We start from the raw sequence: 16,581 nt of genomic DNA on the forward strand, positions 1-16,581 counted from the left end.
TAGTATCACAAGCTTCTCAATTAGCACTAGCATATTTTATAGACATTAGGGCACTGACATAAAATATTGATTAGAAAATCACATTTTATTACTCCCAAAATAACTGGTGACATGTATCATTAACAAGAATACAGCATTGTGGGAATTTTCTATTTTACAATGAATCCATAAACGAGGCAGTGCATAATCTTCACTTTGTCTTTTGAACTTGTGGACCATTATTGTTAATCTTTTATTGCATGTTGATACAATCCAGGGGACGTTTCATCAGTAGAGTCACCTCTAGTTCCTCTCTCTCGCTGAAGAACTGAGCCTTGCCCTCCTGGCTGTGGATGGGATGTGGAAGATGTAGACCCAGTTTACTAAAGGGGAACAGGAAAGGCAAGTTCAAAAGATGACAAGTGCACAAGGGAGAGGGCATATGTCTATTTGAGAGAGGAGGATGTTAACAGCCTTGTGAAAAAGGGTGATCAAAGCTCAGATCATGATGTAAATGTTTGATTTAAAGGAAATGTCTGGAAATTGGTGCTTTTAGTCTGAACTGCTGCTGCCCTGTCTAGGGGGGATTAAAAATGAAAGAAAACATCTTCAAAGCATCTCTTACTGTTTTGGTGTACGCAGATCAAGGAAATCTTCTTTTACATCCAGGACCACATCTGTTGCTTTAGTATGTGGTAGCTTAATTTTCACCTAAGAGTGAGAAATGTCAGCACAGTCGATATTTTAGGTTGTGTACGTAAAAAAATCCACTCATTCAATTTTTAGATATCCCTCCATAGATAGATGGCTGTTCAAGCTGAATTTTTATTCATCTATTTTTACGTGGCATATAAAATTTCTAAAGAAAACATTACCAGCATGGCTTCGCAGCACATTGAGGACGGATCCTTTCCACTCAGTCCCAAAAACAAATCTTCTGTCCCCACACTCTGCTTTAAGATTATTTCATATCTGTACATATATTATGGGTTAGTGTATTTTATATATAAACATAATAAAGTTAATGAGCCAAAGAATTAGACGATGCGTGCATTTCTCTCATAGAGATCAATAAAACATTTGCTGTGTGTGGCCCTCAGTATTTACTCAGGCTGTGGTCGAGGATCAGTGAGATCATCATAGTGGGAACCCTCAGCTAGCTCTTCCTCTTTCCAAATATCTTTGTTGTTGTTCTTTACATATGTATTTGGCACTAAATAAAACAAAATGCACATGCACTTGTTAAGTTTGTCTTGTTAGGTTGTTGCACTTTTTTAGACTTATATTGGTGAAAGCCTTACCTTTATTATAAGTTTTCGGTGGGGGGCCAATGTGACCAGGGCCCAGCCGTGCACACGCTGATACATTCTGTTAAGATTAAATGACATCATTATAAACCAGCCAGGTGTTAAACCTTTCATGCAGATCTGTACACTTTACCGGCATGTGTTTTATTCTTTTACATTTCAGTCCTTATAATATAAACATAATTATATTACACATTGTACAGCTATAGGTTTAGCCACATGTGCTAAAGTAAGAAAGTGCAACAACAACAAACAATGTCTTACATTACTATCTTTTTCGTCGTCTTCGTCGTCCTGATGAGTTGATAATAAGGCAGACAGAGCCTGTAGATTCTGCAGAGATGATACTCCATGGAACTCCATTGAGAAAAACGAAAGGACGATGTTTTACGGCCCAGTTGCTAACTGTAGCTATTGCTAAATGAAACTTTTAGTTATTTGCTGACGCTCGTTTCAATGGAGACGATCGCCTGGCAACCGGCGACGTCATACCTGACAAATACGATGTCATGCATTAAAGTGAATGTGAAAATATATTTCGGTTGTAAAATATGCCATTAAACCGAACGTCGGAAAGTAAAAGAGTTATTGTAAAAAAGAGTCTGTATCATAAGAAAAATGGGCTATTTATTAGCCTGTCCCATAGTGAGCATCGATTTAAATTGTTTAAAGTAAAACTTTATATAATAATTACTACAAATTATACTTTATTTTCCATTGTGTAATGTGTAATATATTGTAACTATCGTTACAAATAAATGGAGTGGAGAAAAAAACAGTAACTTTAAGATAAAGGTAATACGGCTGGAAAAGAGAAACAGGCGTGATTATCGCTTCGAGGATGTCCCTCCTCAGACGCCGTAGTCAATGCATGGCCAGCGCGGATCAAGTTGAAGGTGAGAGGCAGCGTAATGCCGGGGATCTTCAGCATGTTACAGACCACCGTCCTTGCTGCTACGGACGGGGATCAGGAGCCGACACCGCTGATAAACAGAGATGAGTTGTCCCTGTACACGGTGCCTCGGCAGGCGGCTCAGTATACGGAGCCTGAAGCGGGTGAGCTGGAGCAGAGCGTGGCTAACCTCAGGAAGTTAGTGGAGCCATACACGGCTTGGTGTCAGGTCACCTACGACAAAGTTAAACCCGCACTTCAGACTGTCGTCGACCTGGGTCATGACACCTACGCCTATTCGAAGGGCCACCCCAAAGACTTCTATCCCCGGGCGGTAGTGGTCGGCCTCGCGGGTGTCCTGGGACTCTATCACGCCAGAGGCTCCACGATTAAAAAGCTCATCTACCCCACGGGCCTGATGGCTTTGTGCGCTTCCCTGTACTACCCGAAGGAGGCTGCTGCCGTCGCCAAGTCCACGGGGGAGTGCGCGTACGACTGCGCTGTGCAGAGCTACGTCGCCGTGGAGAAGATCCTAAAGCCCTGAAGAACACCCGGCTCAGGAATTAAAGCCTGATTATCCCAGCGGGACTCAGCAATAAAAAATAACAGCAACTTCTTCCAGATACTGTAGATTGACGTGTGCTATTCTGACCTGCCCATTTTATGCACTAAGCTTCACATGTAACTCAGGCTGGGCATGGTTGGCCACTTGCTTGAATTTATCTCTTGCCTCTGATTTGAATGTTTATTATGTAGACTGCATTAAAGATAACTTTTACATAAACCTCTGAGACAAGCCTTTTTAAAGACTATTCGATTCTCACTACTCGTCATTTTAAGTGTCAAAGCCATACAATTAAAATTGAGATTCATACATTAGTGGATGTTAAACCTTTTAAATCACCAAGACCTCATATGTTTTGAACAGCAGATTCTGGCCAAACATTTAGTAATTTTCCTCTATGTAGAATTCCACACACTAAGTACCTACTTTGAAGTCTAAGAGACTCTGCAATATCAATTTAAAGAGACAAACAATCAATAAAAAGCATATGTTTACACATTTTAAATAAAACCAAGAAGTGTAATTCCCACAAGGTACACAAGTTGGACCAACACTTTGTGACTGTGTAATGTCTTTTATTCATCTCAGCCAAAAAAAAAAAAAAATACAAAAATTAAATATGAATCACAAAGAAATATGAATTCCCTCAGAGCAGCACCAGCTTCTCATTCAAAGCAATCTGTGCTTGGGTCAGGTTGGACAAGTATGTCACCATCAACAGGTCCTGTAAAAATAAATAATTAAAGTATAAGTATATAGCCAGCATTGCATGTGCTTTGTCACATCTGAATTCAGCAGAGAAAAACTAAAGAACAGAAGGATGAAGAGATGAACTTAACATGTAAAAGACAATATTTTACACTTACATTGATGTTAGAATTGAGCATGTTTTCAAACTCCTCGGCTGAGATGGTGGGCACCTTGTTAACCAGGTCCATCAGAAAACGGCCCACGCTGTTATCAGCTGTCACCTTGCCAGACTGAGACAGATTGAACACTATTTTAAATGGTTGTTTTAATGATATCTGAACCACTGAATGTCACACACAAAAGAGCGCACATATCTACAGCATTATCTAATCAATGAGCCTAGAGAAAACATGTATTATGGGTGGATACCCTGTTCCCGTTAAGCTTGCCGAGCAGCCTCAAATAAAAGACTGAATGAAATGAAAGTACAAACAGCACCAGATGAAATTCGGAACATTACCAGGCTACAGCTATGATTGGTTAAAAAAAATTAAAAATATAAACACTGGGTGCCTGTAGAAAAATTCTCTCAGTTCTCCTTACAAAATTACAAGCAGAGAAACGCGTAGGCCCTTAACCTTTCAGTAGTTACACTGCATAAGAAAGGTGCCAGATTTAGTGATTTTAAAACAGCTACTGGAGTGCTCACACACTGCCTGCAAAAAACAAAAACTCTGTTTAAACTATGTGACTCGTCAAAAAACTCAAGCACAAATCACAGAGGATTTTACACCCATGACATAAAATTACAGACAGCACTTTGTCACCATCAAACACCACTGTAGCTCTATTAGAATACAACCAACACTTACCAGCACATCCTCTATGTAGGCAAGCATGGTGGTGAGCATGTCCTGCACCCTGGCTGCAGCTCCACCTACTTGGGACAGATCAGAGGTGAGCCCCTTGGTGCGAGTGGGGGCTATACGCGTCCTCTGTAGAAGATCCACTGTAACACAAACAGATAAATCAGGATTTAGTGAAACCATAAAAGAGACAACAAAGTTCAGCTCAATGTAGCTGTTGATTAGGATTGAAAACATAGGCGCTTAAAGATATACTTACCGCCTATCCTCTCAGTGTCGTAGTAAATATACTTGACACTCAATGGGGTGAACATCACACCAACAGTTTTTCCTGGCACTCCCATCTGGGCACTATGTGGGACACACACAAACACATTCAAACACACTCTCAGTTTGGAAATGATCACATTCAAAAAGCTATTAACAGGAAGTTTAGACAAACCTGACGTAGGCGCGGATGTTCATCTTGCCGCTCTGCAGTGCTGTGTCCACAGTCAGGTGAATGGGGTTTGTGGCCTCACGGCTGTAATACTCGTGGATGAGCACTGAGTGTTCTGTGATGTCGAAACCTGTGGCGTACCTGTTAGAAAACATTCAATAGGTGAGAAACCCGTTTCTCTCCCATGCTGTTCTGAATTCCAGATTAGATTTAATGACACACCAGCCAATGATGACCTCGGAGGGAGAAACCCTCTTGTGGAGTTCGTACATGTTCTTGGCAAACTCCATGTCCACAGCCACCTGTTGTCAAAGACAGCATAGCTGCTTTTTATAAAACAGCTTCTCATTTAAAAACGTTAGCCATGTTGGTTTAAAGTGGGAAACGTTAAGAGTCCATTAGCTCGAAGCACGTCACATACAGAGTAAACATAATAAACATACCTCATCTTCAGACTCATTGTGAGGAACAGAGAAGCAGTTGGTCACCTCAATAGAGTGCTTGTCAATAGTACCTAGAAAGAACACAGTGCGAAGGGGGGAAATTATTTAGCTAACAGCTCTCTGATTAGCTATATTTTGCTAACAAGGGGGTAAGCAATGACGAACCGGTAGCACACGCTAACAACAACAACAATGTTAAGCTAACAAATACGTGTAATGACATCTATACAACATCAAAGTATAAATGAGTCGACAACCTCGGTTCAGATATAAACCACTTTCACCTATGTCAACATTCACATCAATAGCTGACTGTTCCGACTGATGCTACCAGCTGTTTAGCAAGCTAACATTGGCTAACATAAGCCAGATGTAGTTAGCCTATAGCTCTCAACCGAGCTAGCCAAAACGTGCGTTAGCGAGCAAGCTAACAGGAGCTAACCAACCATCTTCCGCCACAACAGAAGAAAAGCAATGCTGCGGTGGGGAACAAACGGCTTAAACTCCTGCTTACCCAACAGGGTCCCAATTACACGACTCGCGCCTTCATTTCTCCGCTCGTAAGAGTCGCAGATAGAAGCGACAACCACGGGATGAATTTTCACCACTGGCCCGAACACCGACATCTTGGAAGAGAAGGACTGATACCGGCTGCGGCAAAACCAATGTCGCCACCTAGAGACGGGAGGGCGAACAGCACCTAATGACTAACGCTAATTATAACAAACTTACAGAAGCTGTTAATACAGTGCAGCTTAAGACTATCTCTGCCCTATGTGAAATAACATAGATATGTTTTTAATAAAAAATAATTAGGAAACAACAATGAAACTTTTAAATAGGGTTTTAATCGAGCCTTGTATGTATTTTTGTGGAAGAACCTTGAAAATAGCTATTTTACAGTCATTTCACAAACATAATAATAATGTCATAACATAGTTTAAAAAAACAGCAAGACTAAGATGTGATTTTTATGTTATTGCATGCTACTAGTGACAATGTTAGAATACGTGAACTGTGGCGTTATAATGCGGGTCTGAAAGTGGTCGGGAAGCTGAAGAGCCGAGGCGGGCAGGGCTGGTAGCGGCTGGGCTGACGACAGCATCTCCGCCGCGCGGCGGCTTCACACCTGACTCACTCCATCAGACGCACAGATGATGGAGCTCTCCACGCAGCCGGTTGATCCTGTTGCCTCCATTTCGGTTGTCCCCTGCGCGACACATGGTCTGCAAATGCCGCGATTATTACGCCCGAACCGTTTCTGCGGCGTTTAGTCGCCCTGCGTGGACATTTAGTGGAGTGTTCGCCCTTTTATTTTTTTATTTTTGTGGACGCTGAATGGTCGGATCGAGGTGTTCTTTGTTTTCCTGGAAAAGCGAACACGGGTGGACTGATGCTGCGTCGCCGTTAAACACCAGAAATGGGTCTCATCGAACCAGGGCTAACGATTCCGGGTCGTCTTTGGAGCAGATTTTCGTTTTTCCTATGATAAAACATCTGCTTCGTCCGGGTCTTTTACGCCTACAAGTTGCTACGCTGAGCAGGTAGGAATCGTTGTATTCTGAGCGGTCTTTAGGTCTCTGTATTCTGTCTCGCTGACAGGTACGCGACCCTGCAATAGAAACGATTTCACATCCATCCATCCATCAGGCGTAGTGCGTCATCTTCATTGTCACCATCAGTATCATTTTGCGTCCATCCGCCACATGCATCCCAGGGTATAGAAGAATAGACTCCATTTTACTGTGCAAACATTGCAGACGCACGCCACGTCTCACAGGCTACACAACCAAAGTTCCACGGATTTATACTGGGCTGTCTGTGTAGGCAACCTCAGCAGGTCAATGGAAATCCACCGGTGTGCTTACACAACACACACACACACACACACACACACACACACGCACACACGCACACACACACACACTGTGCTCCAGAATTAGACTTTTCTTTGAAACAGTTAATTCTCAAATCAACTCTTTTAATATTCAGATTTAGAAGAAGAATGATTAATTAGGCACGTATGTCAAATAACAGAATATACAGAAGATAATAGTAGTTATCTTTAGAGAAGAAGTATTTCGAACTATAAGTGTCTGTAGCAGTTTTCCTTTCTAAAATCGTTCATCAGTGAATTACTGTGGCTAATTCATTTCATTAAATCATTACGTTCTTCTTTATTCCAGGTTTCAGTCAAGCAAACAAATGGTCCAATCAATATCCACTGGACAGAGTCTGCCATAGGGAAGATATCAATAGCGCACTAATACACTCGATACGCACACGAGCCATGGCGCTGGAGAACTCGGTCTTCCCCTCGCGTCCAGACTCCCTCTCCCTCCCTGTGGAGGGCAAAGCGGTGGAGGAAGGCGTGGAGGTGGCCACGGAGGCCGCCGCCTCCACAGGGGTCTTCAACCTGTCGGAGGAGCTGGGCCACGTCGTCACCACGGAGTCGGCGCCCACCCCTCCGACCTCAGCCAAGGTCAGCAGGTCGTTCCAGGCCAAGCTGGCCGAACGGGAGGCCCAAGCCAATCAGCACAGGAAGAAGACGCAGGGGGCGGAGAAGGAGAGGGGGCGCTTCGGGTGGGGTGAGTGAGTCCGAGAGTGACACGTAGGGGAGAAAGTGAGTTTATTGAGCGACTTATTCAAGTCTGGACAGTGATGGATGAAGGCTTGTGTTTCTGCACATCATGACGGACCCCTTTGCTTCCTATTTAACTTCTCCGCAGATTAGCAGCTATTGATTGAGTCTGTTTTCTGGGTGTATTGACTGAAATGGTGCACCTCCCTCCCCTCCCCTCCCCCGTCCGTGGATCTCCTCTAATTTGCACTGCTGCCGTGCTGCTGTGCCTCATCCTTCCGGCAGTCTTGATTTCAGCAGTCTTTCACATCATTTATCATCAGGCCTCCCTCTTCTCTCTGTTTGTACCAGTCTGTCTTTTCATCGCTGAAAGGAGAAAATAACCTTAACACCCCCAAAACACAGTTAATTGGAGAACTATAAACACTACAGTAAAAAATGAATGGCTGTACTGTAACTGAATCCTTTTCTTCTCTGACTGTTTGATGGCGACGTGTTGTTGTATTTCGTTTGCTCACCTGTCTGTTTTGATTTCTTTTATCCCTTCGTCACCAGCCAGACTTTCCTCTGAGCCACACTGCATCGCTCTAAGTAGTTTCGTCCCCCGGCACCTTCCTCTGTTTATCCTCCAATCTCACCACGCGCCTTCATTCAACTGCCGTCCCCTGACTGCAGACAGAGTTGTAGCTTCAAACAGACAAAAACCTTTTAGACATTTAAAAAGGCAGCCTCGCGTCTTGTATGTTTTTGTGTGGTTTTCTGCCTGGGGTTCCAGCTGCCTTCAGGAACTACAGTAGGTGTAGGGGTTTTCACAATAACACAAGGATGATTTGAGTCTACTTAACATTATCCTTAGACTTTGACCTCTTTTTAAATCACCTTTGACCTCTTTTTAAATCACCTTTAGATGGAGAAAGACTTGAACTGCCCTCACTACATTTCATAAAATAGACTAAATCTAATCTAGAACTGTCAACATAGTGCATCTATATTTATAGCCCGACTTAAACCCACGTGACCTCTGACCTTTCCTCCCGTATCCCCCCCCCCTTGTCTTCACCAGCCAGGGCTCGGCGTAAGCGGCAGCGCTACGTGGAGAAGAACGGGCGCTGCAACGTGCAGCACGGCAACATGCGGGAGACGTATCGCTACCTGACGGACATCTTCACCACGCTGGTGGACCTCAACTGGCGCTGCTCGCTCTTCGTCTTCGTCATGGCCTATGCCGTCACATGGCTCTTCTTTGGGGCCATTTGGTACCTCATAGCGTACTGTAGGTGAGATCAAGGTTTATGTCCATGCATGAGGTGATGTTTGGACCTCCGCCATGGACAAGGCTGCAGTTTTTTCATTTCCATGAGACTTACATGACCCATCGCTTTCTTAATGTAAAGTATAACACAGATGATATAGTGTGCATTTTAATACGATTTAGTAAGCCTAAGAAGCCTCAAAGGCCGTAACTTTAATTTACCACACAGAGAGGAGAATATTATCAGTCTTCTTAACTCTTGGCAAGAAAGCCAAGAGTTAATTTTCTGATTAAATTATCATATGACAGCACTGCTGTTTCTAGCAGCTCACACGTAAAACATGAAGCTATTAGTAGCAGGCAGCGCAAATAATTCTGCAACAATGGCAAAGAAGCAAATGATAAAGTAGTATTAATATTAGTATGTGCTATTTTTATTAACCACAATGTGCTACGGTACCTTCTGCAAGATCCCTGCTCTAATTTAGAAAATGTATTCCCCTCATAATGTCCAGACGTTGTTCTCTTTTATCAATTACAGGCATAAACGGTGCCAGAGAGCCGTGTGTTGCTGCAACTCCTTGGTCACTAGGACGTGTCAATAAAAGTCACGGCTCATATAAATTATTTAGCACCACTTCCATGAATTAGCTCTCCTTCTTAGCCCGTGTAGTGTGTGTTTGGTGAGTCTCTGTGGCACAGGATTAAAAAACAGCAGATGAAACCAGGTAGCGTTTGTCTGTGTACGATGGGGCCAAGTAGTTTGGTTGCATCAAGAAAACGTGAATCGTTGTGGATGATGCTCAATAAAAGTATTATTAGTTACCAAAATACCTCTGAGAAGATGGTAAAAATAACAGGACAAACATACTGTATATTTCAACACCTCTCTTCTAAAAATATAAATCTTCTCACTCTCTGTTTATTTTTCCCTCTTTACACCCACCTCATCACCTCCCCCATCCATTCTCACACTTTCTTCTCATTTTCCTCCCAAGGGGTGATTTGGACCATCTGGAAGACACTACATGGATACCGTGCGTCAACAATGTCAACGGCTTCATCTCAGCCTTCCTCTTCTCCATTGAGACAGAGACCACTATTGGCTACGGCCACCGCGTCATCACTGACCAGTGTCCAGTGGGCACCATGCTGCTGCTGCTGCAAGCCATACTGGGATCAATGGTCAATGCCTTCATGGTGAGCAAAACTTAAAAATCCTGTGGTGTAGGTCATACAGGAAGACAGAAAATTCTGAATGAATTATTAACTATTATATATATCATTATATATACATATTTTCATTGCCTTTTCAATATCTGCATTATTATTTACTTTTTATGATTATTTGTGCAGAATTTTTTCACACATTTTTAGTAAAAAGATAAATAATTAGCTACAGAAAATGTGCATTTACATGAATACAGCTCGAGTCTGTTTCCTTGAATAAAAAAAACAAGAATATATAAATTTTCAGACTAGAAGGAGGAGATTGTGTTCTTTAGAAGCGCTGAAGAGGCTGAAGCTTTCTCTGTTTTGTGAATGAACTCAGACACCAACATCCAGTCAGAGTCTTGTGTGTGTCTGCATGTTGGAAACAAGCCATATTAGCAAACTGATGGAAATGTGGGCTGCTACTCACGACTGAGTCTGAGGTCAGGTGTCATTTCTTCTACTTACTGTTCTCCGTGTCCTTTCAGGTCGGCTGCATGTTTGTGAAGATCTCCCAGCCCAACAAACGAGCTGAGACTCTGGTCTTCTCCAAACACGCCGTCATCTCTCTGAGGGACGATAAGCTCTGTCTGATGTTCAGAGTTGGCGACCTGCGTAGCTCCCACATCGTAGGGGCCAACATGAGGGCCAAACTCATTAAGTCCAAACAGACTCAGGAAGGTGAGACTCCTGGAACTCACAGCTCAAGTTTAATATGTAATATATGTATTAAATCCAGGTCAGCTTCCACTATATTCAGTGAGAAGGTGCTTTATTTCACCTCGCTCTCTTTGGCCTCCTCAAGGTGAGTTCATCCCTCTGGACCAGACTGACATCAGCGTGGGCTTTGAGACGGGAGACGACCGCCTCTTCCTGGTCTCACCGCTGGTGATCTCCCACGAGATTGACGCACGCTCCGCTTTCTGGGACATGTCGCAGGCTCAGCTGGAGAAGGAGGACTTTGAGATTGTGGTGATCCTGGAGGGAATGGTGGAAGCCACTGGTGAGGAATGAGTTAAATACACTGTAGACAATGTAAACACTGAAACGCTTCATCCCACAGGCTTTGTCATATTACAAGTTTGTTGCAGGTAACAAGTTTTAAAATGAGAAAATCTACATTACATTACATGGCATTACTTATATAATGTAATGCTGCTGGCATTATACTACATGTGAAATATTACTTTGTAATTTAATATGAGTGAAATCTTTATGCTGTAAATGATTTGCGACTGAAACAAGAACTGAGCATTAGGAAATTAATCTTGCAGATGCATACAGCTATCTGATATTAGCGTAATACCACCACTGGTTTACAGAAAGCATAGCCTCTAAAATGGTCCATTAGAAGATGAAGTCCCTCTTCCAGGACATCTGAATTTAAATCAGCAGTTTTTAGTTTGAGAGCTCTTCATTCCTTCACTGAGTGGGCTTTAGGAGACGGATGCTGCTGCAATCAGAGGTAAAATATGCATATATTATATATATAGTTAAATCAGGGAGAACAAACTGGAGAGTAATCAGTAAAGGGAGAGGTTTTTACTGGCGAGAGACACTAAATGTTTTGATCACTCAAAGGCCCTCATGCAGTTTTAGAATTTTTACATTGTTATTAACACACAAATACAGGGTGTTACAGCACAAGCAACAGAGTGCATTGGGAAGCACATTAACTCAAACTGTTTCCATCTTCACATTAGCCAGCATGTGTCAGTGACCACTCAGCTGCCCTTGAGCAAGGCAGTGAGATACTGTGTTAACTCAGTGTTAGTCACTGATAAATCGCCAGCTAAAAGCTGGAAATGTGAATATGTTTCAGGCTGATAGCTGCTCTGGCCCTTCGTTTAAACGCATGTCAGCTTTCATCTTGTAAAGCCCTTTAAATCAAACACGGACAATTTTCTGCATCCTACTGAGGTGCAGCAAAGAACAACTCATAGATCAGATATGTGTGAAGTGGAAATCCTACACTGGGGGGCATTAAATAGAAAAAAAACAAGCTGGTTCCTTTTGTGTCTTGTGATTTTACGTTTGAGAGGATAAAAATCTGTTGGTCACTGTTATCAGCGCTATGCGTGACGCGTCTCCGTGAGGAAAAGGTGGACTCTGCCTACTCCAAATATTGATTCTCTTAGTGAGAGTGTTATGTGGAGGTAGCTGACAGTCATAACTCTGCTGCAGACAGCGTTACAAGCTGCCTGCCAGTTAAATCTAATTAGATGGGGGAATAAATTACGACGTGTCTGCATCGGGCTTCTTTGGTGTGCCGTCTGACTTCCTGCTGCTTTGTGTGATGTGTTACGCATGTAGGAGGCTGAATGAATGGTTTCATGGGTGTCCTTCTGGCTTGTGCAGGCATGACGTGCCAGGCCAGGAGCTCCTATCTAGCGGAGGAGGTGCTGTGGGGCCACAGGTTCAGCCCAATGATGTGTCTGGCAGAGGGTTTCTTTGACATCGACTACGGGGCCTTTCATCACACGTTCGAGGTACTGAAATAAGAGCTTTCTGATAGAGCGATGTTTGACTTTGCAGCTTGGGCGAGTAGTGATATGACACTGAGTTAACTAACTATATTTAACAGTGCATTTCCTGAAATGTCTCTCTACCTGAGAAAGCAGGTGCTGTTTACTGCATGAGATTGTGTTTGTATAATAGTACTGCTGTACAACATTTGTAAAACATAGGTAAACATTGACCCTTGGTCTGCGATCGCTCGTATCTGAGAAACTTACACCAAGAGCTTCTATCGGCTGGAAGCAGCTGCAGTCAGTGTCTTCTAAGTAGCAGCTTTTTGACCGTGGAAAACTGGAACAACTCCGTTATCCCTATTCCTGTCTCCACCTACATGCGTGAGCAGCAGCTGAATGCTCGCATCCTCTTGGGCTTGGGGGAACGAATGCTGGGAAATGTAGGCATTCCAGTGACAAGATATTGCGCAGACGAAGACGGTCTGAGTTTGACTGAAATGCTCTGAAAAGAGATAAACATGCATCCAAACACTTTTATATGGTGATAAATCACTTTCTAATAAGAGAGAGACTCCATTCCGGCCGCCATGAGCAGTAAGAACAGGTTGTAATGAGTTATTTATGATTTAGACATGCAGGTTACAGCACAAATGTGAAATGAATTCAGAATTCTTTCCTGATAAATAATCAGTTTCTAAATTCATGGAGTTCGAATTAGTCAATAAGTAAAACTTCCTTTAACATTTAATATCCCTGAAGGTTAAGCAAGTACTTGCTTTTCTACTTATTTCTACGAGTAATAATTTACTGCTGCCACCTTGAAAATGAGCCTGGTGTTCTGACCTGGAAATCACTACCACCGTACCTGTTCCACGCTCCCCCAGGTGGACACGCCCTCCTGCTCGGCGCGTGAGCTCTCATTGGCTGCAGCCAGGCTTGACGCGCACCTCTACTGGTCGATCTCCAGCAGGCTGGACGAAGAGCCCACCTTGACCAGCCAGGTGGCCAAGCAGCCGGACAGCGGCTCAGGCAACAGCAAAGCGGGGGAGCCCACGTTCATCGTCGGGGAGATGACAGACATCCAGGAGCAGTCGGGGTTGGGGGAGCTGAACGGCAGCGTCACCACCGACCAATCCGAATCAGAGGCCTAGAACAGAGAATGTTTACGAAGACCTTCAGTACGTCACCGGGACATCACAGTTAGTGTTTGCAGACTTTGATTTTGAAGTAACTTTAGTAGTTTCATCAGACTCAGTCCTACAGTATAAACCACATCCTGTGTTGCCATATGTTACTTTTGTCTGTTCTTTCCATGTTGATCTCTGTTACCAGTGTACTGTATGTGTGCTATCTCTTTTCAAACTGTTGTGTTAGTGCCAAACACCCTTGCCTATATCTATATTTAAATGACAAAACTATGCTTTAGGTGGGGTCAATCCTGTGGACACGGCAGAATGTTAAACAGAACTAAAAGCTGTGGACGAGGTGGTTGTATGTGCAAAGCGAAGTAAACGGATGGTTCACAATTCAGACAGGTACAATGCATAGACTCTTTATTCTCACCTGCGCATGAAAACCTGTAGATGATAGCGAGCTATAAGCTGGGATTGTAGTCATTTCAAAGTACCTTTAATACACAGATTGTTCCAAGATGTAATGTACGTCAGGTGTTACCGCAATGACAAAGTATTGCCAGCCCAAATGTCTGAATTGCCATTTGTAATTTGAAAGCTGACTAGGGCATCCATCTGAACCCTTTCCCATCAAACAGGTCAGCACTTGAGTGTCGGTGGCTTTGTTTCACGTACGACGTTTTAGCACAAGGATTATCTATCTTTTGTCCCCAGCCAGGTAGAAGTACAAAGCACAATAGCGTCCCGCTCAGTTCAGCCCAAACTCCTGCTTCTGCTGCTGTGTACATATGTGGCCATTTCTACTTGATGTTTTTAATATTTAATATAACACGTCAATTAGAATTAATAAACTATAGTATATTCAGATTGACGGCCTCAGGTTGTGTGAGGGTCTGGGGGAGGACATACATAATACATGCTACATACTGTACATACTGTGCATACTAGAGCAGGGAGTTAGGTTAGTCAGGCTTTAACTATGCAACTGAACTCATTAATGCATCAAAGATCTAACAAGAAAGTAGTATATGTATACATATAATATATGAAATAAAACAGTACAGACTTTTACAGTACTTTCTTGAGGTACCTATACTTGAAATTTGCTATCATGCCTCTTTACACATTCATGGCTGCATTTCAGAGGCAAATATTTTGTATCTATTATTTAGAATAGACTTCACAACTGCTGCATTACTGAGTAAGCACCAGTGTGATGCAGCATGTAGTGAAGAAGGTGTAATAATAAAAATAAATAATATCACAGTATGTAAAGATTCAGTAAATGCTAAGAAAAGAAGCGTCTGAGCCCTGTGTAAGTATACTGTTGAAATGAAACATGACAGAAACATAATGAGGGATGTCAAAGGAGAAAAACAGCTTGGATCTAACACAAAACCTAAAATGTGTTTCCTACAGTATGAAAAACATATTTTCAATTAGTGGGAGATAGTTGCTGCATTTAGAAACATTTCTTGTAGCTTTGTGCAATACTTAGGAAGTAACTATGAGGCCCATATTAGACTTTTCATTTTCTCAGATGAGGAGAAATGTGCATCGTCTGAATTATTGAATTATTGCTGCATCTCAGCAGTAGAGAAGTCAGCATATTGTGTTACCAGGCAGAATCCCCGTTTAGAAAAAAAAAACCAACTGCTTTTCTCTATTTTTGCTGCTAGGTGGCGATAAAAAAAACACATTTCCCCTTCCAGCCAGTCACACAGCCCTATCGGTGTGTAATGAGATGGGGTCCCCTTCGCAGCTGTCTCCTAGGCAACCGGGACCGGGGACGGGGAGAGGGCAGAGTGTGTATGTTTAGGTGGGTGCGTTAAATGGACCTTTACGACTAACGGGGGTGTTTTATGAGAGTTAATGTCTGAGTTTGATTTTGGTGTAATAGCAGATGATGGTGATGATGATAATGAAGATGCACTGCAGTGACCTTCATGTGGAACAAATGCCCTTGACATTGAAATATACATTTTTAGGCTCACTAACATTCTGAATATATTTCTTAATCAGTACACAAAAAACTAACTAGAAAATAATTTAGAAGAGCAGATTGACATTATTGAGTAATATTAATAATAGATGTTGTAATGTGCAGCATTAGGACTGGTTTGGGTTTGTATGTGAAAAGGTAAGTGCCAATTTAATATTTTCCGTTCACCCCAGTTGAACCGCATACTGTATGCCACTTCCATATTTGTAATTAGGATTTTAATGAGAGTGTGTTTTGCATGATCCCCACTGAGCGGAAATCAATGTTCCTCTTGACTGAAGGAAGTCATGAGAGTCTGGTTTCAGGTCAGAAAAAATGAAAGATGGATTAAAAAGAAAAATCACATGAATCTATAAAACAGCAAACATGAAGTTAATCTAGTATGGAAGTCCCCAAATGTCCACATGCAAAATGTTTGAAGCTACATATACAGTATTATATATGTGTTCTAGTTAAGGTTAGTCCATGTATTTTTGTTATTTTATGCTAACAAAAGATCAAGTAGATGGTATTAGTTATATTGATGAAGCCAGCTCTGCCTATGGAAAGCTTAGCATCTAGCAGCTGGCTGTTCGTGCACCATCAGGACCAGTTTGAAGTTAGAACAAAATAGATTATGGTCCAGCCTCCGTGTTTCTGTCCAAAGCAGATACAACAAGCACAATGTATTTTATATTTCATATACACAGACACAAACAAACATATTACACAATTGTTTTCCTACTGTATAGCCCCAGCGGCTTCAATCG

At 42.4% G+C, this 16,581-nt stretch overlaps 4 protein-coding genes and 1 long non-coding RNA gene across 5 annotated transcripts; 2 read left to right on the top strand and 3 right to left on the bottom strand.

Annotated features, from left to right (window-relative positions):
* Positions 1-64: 64 nt before the first annotated feature.
* dnaaf6 (dynein axonemal assembly factor 6) lies at positions 65-2,032 on the bottom strand. The gene is made up of 6 exons (XM_029132019.3): positions 1,551-2,032; positions 1,281-1,347; positions 1,087-1,192; positions 855-951; positions 605-690; positions 65-362 (listed from the first exon to the last, which is right to left on the bottom strand). The coding sequence occupies exons 1-6, from the start codon at positions 1,647-1,649 to the stop codon at positions 233-235; spliced, it is 585 nt and encodes a 194-aa protein (XP_028987852.1). The 5' UTR covers positions 1,650-2,032; the 3' UTR covers positions 65-232.
* Positions 2,033-2,097: 65 nt separating this feature from the next.
* On the top strand, positions 2,098-3,361 carry LOC114844548 (MICOS complex subunit MIC26-like). The gene has a single exon (XM_029132021.3). The coding sequence runs from the start codon at positions 2,198-2,200 to the stop codon at positions 2,720-2,722; it is 525 nt and encodes a 174-aa protein (XP_028987854.1). The 5' UTR covers positions 2,098-2,197; the 3' UTR covers positions 2,723-3,361.
* Positions 2,645-5,854, bottom strand: eif3f (eukaryotic translation initiation factor 3, subunit F). Its single transcript, XM_029132006.3, has 8 exons — positions 5,696-5,854; positions 5,182-5,252; positions 4,961-5,040; positions 4,742-4,879; positions 4,559-4,650; positions 4,306-4,442; positions 3,610-3,723; positions 2,645-3,467 (listed from the first exon to the last, which is right to left on the bottom strand). The coding sequence occupies exons 1-8, from the start codon at positions 5,805-5,807 to the stop codon at positions 3,390-3,392; spliced, it is 822 nt and encodes a 273-aa protein (XP_028987839.1). The 5' UTR covers positions 5,808-5,854; the 3' UTR covers positions 2,645-3,389.
* Positions 5,855-6,195: 341 nt separating this feature from the next.
* kcnj9 (potassium inwardly rectifying channel subfamily J member 9) lies at positions 6,196-14,697 on the top strand. Its single transcript, XM_029131963.3, has 8 exons — positions 6,196-6,725; positions 7,368-7,769; positions 8,826-9,039; positions 10,013-10,214; positions 10,715-10,907; positions 11,032-11,229; positions 12,585-12,715; positions 13,582-14,697. The coding sequence occupies exons 2-8, from the start codon at positions 7,472-7,474 to the stop codon at positions 13,846-13,848; spliced, it is 1,503 nt and encodes a 500-aa protein (XP_028987796.1). The 5' UTR covers positions 6,196-6,725; positions 7,368-7,471; the 3' UTR covers positions 13,849-14,697.
* LOC114844552 (uncharacterized) lies at positions 8,915-13,696 on the bottom strand. The gene is made up of 4 exons (XR_008692980.1): positions 13,563-13,696; positions 10,695-13,199; positions 9,961-10,598; positions 8,915-9,033 (listed from the first exon to the last, which is right to left on the bottom strand). It is a non-coding gene; the product is annotated as an uncharacterized LOC114844552 (long non-coding RNA).
* Positions 14,698-16,581: the final 1,884 nt, after the last annotated feature.

Source organism: Betta splendens, chromosome 17 (assembly GCF_900634795.4).
Source record: "Betta splendens chromosome 17, fBetSpl5.4, whole genome shotgun sequence".
In the NCBI taxonomy this organism is placed as follows: domain Eukaryota; kingdom Metazoa; phylum Chordata; class Actinopteri; order Anabantiformes; family Osphronemidae; genus Betta; species Betta splendens.